At 43.0% G+C, this 8,204-nt stretch overlaps 1 protein-coding gene across 1 annotated transcript; it reads left to right on the forward strand.

The window, feature by feature from the left end:
- The first annotated feature begins 1,252 nt into the window (after positions 1–1,252).
- On the forward strand, positions 1,253–7,002 carry LOC134965342 (nicotinamide N-methyltransferase-like). Its single transcript, XM_063941813.1, has 4 exons — positions 1,253–1,316; positions 2,422–2,616; positions 4,365–4,572; positions 6,567–7,002. Exons 1-4 carry the CDS (start codon positions 1,253–1,255, stop codon positions 7,000–7,002), a joined length of 903 nt encoding a protein of 300 aa, XP_063797883.1.
- The last annotated feature ends 1,202 nt before the right edge of the window (positions 7,003–8,204 follow it).

The following is an 8,204-nucleotide window of genomic DNA, read 5'->3' on the forward strand; positions in this document are numbered from 1 at the left end:
GAAGATGCGCTTCCACGGGTTTATCTATTGCACCAATGGAATATGTGAAATGGATAGGGGACTGATGTTGGGTCATCCTCTCCCTAAAATTCTTTATTGTTTTTCCAATATACATTAGGCCACAGGGGCACATTAGAAAATAAATCACGTGATCAAGCTGACAAGTCCATCAGTGGTGCAGGAAAATGTTATTTCCAATTCATGAGTGACAGAAGATTTGTTCCATTATGAGCGCCCCACATATCGTACAGCACAAGCACTTAAAGCAAACAGTCCGATTATTCAACCAGTTGCCCCCAGGAGTTGTACTCTGCACCATATTTGGACTGAAGAGTAAATCCTTCAAATTAGGCCCCTCCTGATGCTAAGTGGAGCTTTCTTCCTCAACTTCTTTAAAGCTGGGTTTGTGGTGACAATGGGACAGTTTTATACAGTGCCGTAACTAGACATTTAGCGCTGTGTGCAAGAAACAGCATCGCCCCCCTCCAATTAAAATAGGGCCAAAAATATAGGGGTGTGGCTTCATGGGGAAGGGTCATGGCCACAAAATAATACCAATTCATATTACGCTGCACAGTACTCTTAATTATTAAAATGACGCAGCACAGTAGTGCCACTTACACGCATTACACCAGGTAGAGCCCTTTTTACACATTACATCAGGTAGAGCCCCATTTTATACATTACTCCAGGTAGAGCCCCTATCACACATTATGCCAAGTAGAGTTCCCTTTTACACATTACAGCAGGTAGAGTCCCCTTTTACACATGTCAGCAGGCAGAGTCCCCCGTTTTACACATTATGGCATGCAGAGTACCCCTTTTAAACATTACGGCAGCAGAGTCCCCTTTTACACATTACGGCAGGTAGAGTCACAGGAGAGAGGGGTGGGAGAGAGAGATATGGTTGGGAGGTAGAGAAACAGAAAGGTGGTGGTAGGTAGAGAGAAAGAGAGAGAGTGGGGAGAAGGCGAGAGAGAGAGAGGGTGGAGCACATGGGGGACACACTCTACCTATGTGACGACGGCAGTGTCTCCCGGCATCACCTGTGCTTCGTTCAGCATCTCCTGCATGGCTCTGGCCCGGGCTGGTGCAGGGACGCTGCTGCATGAAAGGGGAGGAGTGAGACAGAGCACACATGGAGACCGAGCTGCGCTTTGGCTACAATGTACATCAGCATCCCTTGCGTCCGGTAGAAGAGCCGTGTGCAATGCTACTGTTATAGTGGGCAGCGCTGCAGCTAGCAGTTGTCATGGCAGACATCTCAGCTATAGAGGAGGATCAACATGTGGACAGTAAGGTAAATAGGAATGGAGGTATTGGAGACCAGAGACCTGTACAAAAGATGCTTCAGCTCAGGTGATTCCAGATTTACTATAAAGAATTCAGGGTACTGAGACATGAGGCTAGCACCAGCTGGCGGCAGGGAGAAACAATCTGCTGGGGAACAAGATCTCCCATCACCTTCCAGAGAGAAGGGGGCAGCTAAAGGGAATGAAGGTGGTGGGTCAGTAATGACCACAGGTAGTGTGAGCCATAGCCAGAGTAGCCTGGGCTGTGCCGAGGCAGAGAAGACGGAGCAAGCAGGAAAGGTCCCCACAGCCCTGCACCAGAGTCCGCCAGAGGTCCAGAGCAGGAGGCATCATGGCCGAGACGAATGACAGCTTCACACATCAGTGACCCCCTGCTGCCAATGCCCATTCAGTCCTCAGGCGAGGCGATGGAGAGGGGAGGCTGGAGGGACTGGCGTACACAGCTCCTCTATCATTACCAGAAGTTGCGGCTCCAGGTGCCTGCTTCCAGTGGGAATTGAGTTTCCAGCAGCTTCAGATGGGGGAACAGGCAAGGACGGAAGGTACGTCCCGCATCTCCACGGCTATTGTCCCCCAACTGGCTGCTGTCAATCAGGGCGGATGGTGCACCCACAGCGCAAATGTGCTGTGTGCTAATCACCACCCGCCCACACCTAGTTACGGTTCTGGTTTTTTTATATGTAAGTTAAAAAAATAATTTCTGTACACATAGTATTGTAGCTGTTCAGTACACAACAGTGAGTAAGCCCCATATAACAACTGCATACATGTTGGGGTGGAGGCACTAGTCATGGAGCAATTCATACTGTAGCTCACTAGACTTTTACGGTAAAGGACGGGTTACACTAAGATGGAACATAGAGGTTTAAACACAAACAGAAACAAAACAATGATGATTCATGGCACATTGGATTGGTGTAACATCACCTGGTTAGGTTAAATATTGAATCATCTTTAATTATTGTCATAAGATTTTTGTGATATACAGTATTTATAGTCAGCTGTGTATGAAAGCATTCTGAGTATAAAGTCAATAACTGAAGGCTGCTTTTGCATATAAAGAGATCATCCATACAAACATACTGTACTGTATTACTATAAACTACAGTTACTGATCAGAGACTCATCCCATTACGTGATAAAGAAGATAAGAGAATGGAAGCCAGACCCAATTTGAAGTTTTATCATCTGCATGGGATGGATTCTAGAGGCTTCCTTAAATGTTATTTTGAGCCAGACAGTGTGTTCAGAGAGGAGACAGTGGTGTTTATTATAGAGAAGCTGCACAGCGCATTAGCAACAGGTTTGTATTCAGGATAAATTGATACAGCATGGTTATTCTAAGTAACAGAGAAATTAAATGGATGACGTTACAGTGTACAGTAGGGCCATAAGTATTGCAGCATGGCCTGTGCCATCACACAGAGTGTAGGGAGAGATGTCATGAAGCTATTTTTTCAGTTTTGTTCTCTTCCAGTGTTGTTGTAGTTACAGTGTTGTTGCATATCCAACACGGTAATGCTATGCCGCAGCATGATGAACTGAGTCGCTCCTGCAGGTCTCCCGTCTAACATAAATTAATTGCGGGCACGCACATGTGCACCCTCCCACTATCCCGCGAGTCGCATACCACAATCAACACCATAAGACGATGCGTCTGTATATATTTATGCTTTTCTAGCTAATACAATGTCCCATACAAAGTATGTTTCCATTACTTCTGTATTGTGCCATGAAAAAAACATCATAAAATGTATTTCAGTTCAATGGGGGTAATTCTGAGTTGATCACAGCAGCAAGTTTGTTAGCAATTGGGCAAAACCATGTGCACTGCAGGGGGGACAGATATAACATTTGCAGAGAGAGTTAGATTTCGGTGGGCTATTTTGTTTATGTGCAGGGTATATACTGTCTGCTTTATTTTTACACTGCAATTTAGATTTCAGTTTGAATACACCCCACCCAAATTTAACTCTCTCTGCACATGTTATATCTGTCCCCCCCTGCAGTGCACATGGTTTTGCCCAACTGCTAACAACACTATAAATTGGAGGGTTCTGCGCACTGTCTTTATTCTATAGCTAGCCGGGGTGTGCTGCTCGTTCTGATGGGTGTTCCAACCCACCTATACGTAAATGGAGAAGCTTAGTGGATATACCACAACAGAACTGCGCTCAACCCCTAAGGTGTGTGTGTTTAGCTAATGAATGCACATCAGATGTAATAAAGGATAATGTATGAACAGACCCAAATATGAGTTTGCACTTGGATATAGAAATCACAAAAATAACAATATGATGCAAAATAATTGTTGTGAGCCACTGTATTTATTGTATACTGGCCAATCTAAAGGTGTGCGGTTAATGCCCAGGGTGGGCGATATTGTCTCTTATAAAGTTCATGCAGGTTATAATACAGACTGCGGCTTCCCGCACATCTGCTGTTGAAAAGTCTTTAGGAAAAAAATAATAATAATAACAAATGCTGGTGTTGGTAAAAAAATCTTTAAAACCTTCACGATGCCCTGAGCTTACGGTGGTGGAATAAGTGGGGTAAAAAAGGGGTCTCCGGACTGGTTTCCCCTCTCTGCCCCTGCTGCCCGTGGTGCGTCCTTGTTCAGACGCCCCCCGGGTGCACGTCGGTCAGAGAGGTGGACCTGTCTAGCCGTGGGGAAAGGATTCAGATGCCACTCTGCAGAGCGGCTAGCTGCGCCTCTCCCACCGCTTACAGAGAACTCACCTGTCGCCCACTCCAGCCGCACGCCACGCTCCGTCACCGGCTTCCTCCGCTGTCTGGTATCCTAGCAGCGCTGCTGGCTTCCGGGTCTGTTCATACATTATCCTTTATTACATCTGATGTGCATTTGTTAGCTAAACACACACACCTTAGGTGTTGAGCGCAGTTCTATTGTGGTATATCCACTAAGCTTCTCCAATTGCTAACAAACTTGCTGCTGCGATCAACTCATAATTTGGCCCAATATGTACCCCATGCTGGGAGAAACAATCAATTTATTTGCCTTTAACTCACTTATTTGATTTTTCCCTTTAGGGCGCATTAAAGGAGAAACTTTGTTTGACATTAGCCTCGGATCCATCGTTCATCAACTTTTTGATATCACTGATTTTTTTAAAGAGATCATTATACTAAAATTAAGAGAGTCATGTATTATGGAACTCAACAAATGGGTGAAAACCCGCACTGGGGCTTTCAGTTGGACTCATGCATGTAAGGCTCTTACCGAGCTGGGCGGCATCAGGTAAAACATGATTCTACACATATAAGAACATTAAAGATGAGCAAGTTGAAAATAAATATTATATCAAAAACTGCCCCCCGGACCTGACCCACTATATTTAGTGTTATTGACTTTCTCAATGAGAGGCTACCTTAGCGCGGTGGGTAAGCTCATAGCCCTGGCCAGGATTATGCTAAATGCCTTTGGTTATTACAGGTTGAGCTAGTGTGAGATAGTGCACCTGCAACTTTTTTCCCCTTGTATACTGTATCAAGTCTCAAGCAGAGTAGAACCTCATTACTTAATTATGGTGTGCAAACTAGGGCTCCCCTCCTTTTGTAACTGATTCTATGTATTTATACATATATCTGAAGGCATGAGACACCTTCAGTCTAGTTTAGCACCCTGCCCCACCCACGCCTCACTGATTTTAATTAGATAGCCCAGCACTCTGACTTACATATGTGGAGTGAGCACACTGAGGTAAGACTCGTACATTTGTTTACTGTGATAGTCAAGATTGGGGGCATTCTCTGGGGTGCGGGGCTCCCTGTACCTACCGTGGCTGGACGTCCCCGGGGCATCACAGTCTAACACTATTTCAACACACTATGGCACTTATGGTTGGTTTTATATATATGTAACACTTTTACATTATTTTCTTTTACTCCTCACATCACTCACACATGCAGCAGTAGCTGCTCCTACCTCTTTAACTCTTTATTTGTATCACTCTTGTGATGCCCTGGGGTTGTCTGGCTGAGTGGCTCTGAGGTGTCCTGCCCCCCGGACCTGAACCCTTATATTTAGTGTCAGGGACTTACTCAATGAGAGGCTACCTTGGTGCGGTGAGTATGCTCATAGCCCTGGCCAGGATTATGCTAAATGCCTTTGGTTACTTTAGGTTGAGCTAGTGTGAGATAGTGCACCTGCAACTTTTTCCCCCTTGTAACTGTATCAAGTCTCAAGCAGAGTAGCACCTCATTACTTAATTATGGTGTGCAAACTAGGCCTCCCCTCCTTTCGTAACTGATTCTATGTATTTATACATATATCTGAAGGCATGAGACACCCTCGCCTAGTTTAGCACCCTGTTCCGCCCACCCCTCACTGATTTTAATTAGATAGCCCAGCACTCTGACTTACATATGTGGAGTGAGCACACTGAGGTAAGACTCGTATATTTGTTTACTATGATAGTCAATATTGGGGGGATTCTCTGAGGTGCGGGGCTACCTGTACCTACCGTGGCTGGACGTCCCTGTGGCATCGCAGTCTAACACTATTTCAATACACTATGGCACTTATAGTTTGTTTTATATATATGTAACACTTTCACAGTTTTTTTTGACTCCTCACATCACTCACACATGCAGCTGTAGCTGCTCCTACCTCTTTAACTCTTTATTTGTATCACTCCTGCGATGCCCTGGGGTTGTCTGACTGGGTGGCTCTGGGATGTCATGCCCCCCCCGGACCTGAACCCCTATATTTAGTGTAAGGGACTTACTCAATGAGAGGCTACCTTGACGCGGTGGGTAAGCTCATAGCCCTGGCCAGGATTATGCTAAGTGCCTTTGGTTATTACAGGTTGAGCTAGTGTGAGATAGTGCACCTGCAACTTTTTTCCCCTTGTATCATGATTCTACACATATAAGAACATTAAGGATGAGTAAGTTGAAAATAAATATCATATCAAAAATTGTTTGAGACACTTAGATGACAATAGTGAATATACCTCCAGATTCCATAGTTCCAATTGTGCATATAGTAATTCATGCAAGAAAATATTTAATTCAGATACCTTACACATAAAGAACACTTAGGATGGTGAAGACCACTGAACTGCTGCACAAAATTCATTATTAGCTACAGGTAAAAACTCTTTGAGTTGCGTTGATTTGTTTAATTTTTGTGGGTGAGGAATAAAAGAACATAAGTGAAAAGTACATTTCTGCAATGACACTTGACCCTATTGCATTACTCAATGTACAGTAATGTTTTCTTTGTTTTAGTGACCCAGATGAAGTACAGGAAGAAAAGGTAAAGGAAACAATTAAACGCATTGTGAAAATTGACTTCAGCAAAGAAAATCTCACTGATCCAGAGGTGTTGCCACCAGCCGACTGTATACTCACAGCGTGGATGCTGGACGTGGTTAGTCATGACAAACAAGATTACATCAGAAACCTGAGGAAGATGTCAAAGCTGCTTAAGCCTGGGGGACACTTAATTATAATTGCGTGCATAAATGTCACTTATTACACCGCTGGTACTGAAAGGCTACATGCATTGAATTATGATGAGAGTTTTGTAAAAAAGACCCTCACTGATGAAGGATATGAAATTGAGTCCTGTGAGTTGCTTGATAGAAAAGTAGAGAATGATCTTGTAGATTATAAGAAACTTATGGTCCTTACTGCTGTCAAAGGGAATATTAAGAATGTCTAAGTAGTAGTCACTTGATGGATTATTCCTTCAAAAGCTTTTTAATAACTATTGTTCTACCTTAGTTGTTCTTTCCTTCTATAGCCCTCAGCCAATTTGACATACAGTACAGCTCTTAATATGTGAATTTTGAGTATTGTTAATTGTTATTTTTTTTCTCATTTTCTAATAATCCAATCTACAGTAATTTCTAACACAAATAGTATATATAGGTGTATACAAGCCCTATAAATACAAGGTATATACTGTTTATGGCTTGCTGCTCCTATGCACTTGTATTACATAAATTAGTTTTTTCTCACTTTTAATAAAGATGTTATGCAACAATGGACAGGCAAAGACTATAACTGATTACTCAACTAATATTTTATCTAAGATCAGGGAATGTTACTTTCCAATACAGTGCAATAAATGGTCACACACACATAGTACATTTATCTATAAGAATATGATAACCATATTAGATAACCTTAATAGTTCAGTCTTCTTATGTGTTTTCTCTGTAGGAACAATCAAAAGATTACTCATAGTGTTGCGTACACAGAGCCGGCCCTAACCAATAAGATGCCCTAGGCAAGATTTTGGCTGGTGCCCCCCAGCACCACCGCTGGTTCCGCCTCTGACCTTTCCCAGCACCACCATGCCTCATCCATAGCAGTCCTTATTTTGGTGTTTGTACCCCCTATATTTTAAATAGGAACAGTTTGCACATTTGGAGCACAGCCCAAAAAGGGTGTGTTTTTTTCTGGTAAAGGGTATGGCCACACAATAATAACCCCAATTCCAATTACGCCACACAGTACTGCAACTTTATTCACATTTGATCATGCGATAGTGTCCATAATTCATATTACATCCCACAGTAGTATCACTTTACCTTATAAACGTTACTCCTCACAGTAGAGCCCCTTATTCACATTACATCACACTGCATTGCTCCTTATTCACATAATAACACACCATATTGCTCTTTATTCCCATTAGATGACACAGTAGTGCCCTTTCTATACGCAATGCCACATAGTAGAGCACCTTATACACATAATGCCACACAGTAATGCCCCTTACACATATGAGACACATTATTAATGTCCCTATAAACATAATTTGCCTTACACATTATGACAACCTTTATTAATGCCCTTTTACACATAATGTCCCTTACACATATGCTGCACAATATTAATGCCCTTATGCACATAATG

The sequence above is a fragment of the Pseudophryne corroboree genome, chromosome 10 (assembly GCF_028390025.1).
Source record: "Pseudophryne corroboree isolate aPseCor3 chromosome 10, aPseCor3.hap2, whole genome shotgun sequence".
Classification (NCBI taxonomy): Eukaryota; Metazoa; Chordata; class Amphibia; order Anura; family Myobatrachidae; genus Pseudophryne; species Pseudophryne corroboree.

Bases quoted from the DNA above. Each gene is read 5' to 3' on its own strand.
- LOC134965342 (XM_063941813.1), top strand. From the start codon at position 1,253: ATGGCAGACATCTCAGCTATAGAGGAGGATCAACATGTGGACAGTAAG. The intron at 1,317-2,421 runs GTATTGGAGACC...TATAAACTACAG, and splicing joins TAAGGTAAATAGGAATGGAG to TTACTGATCAGAGACTCATC. The intron at 4,573-6,566 runs GTAAAACATGAT...TCTTTGTTTTAG, and splicing joins ACCGAGCTGGGCGGCATCAG to TGACCCAGATGAAGTACAGG.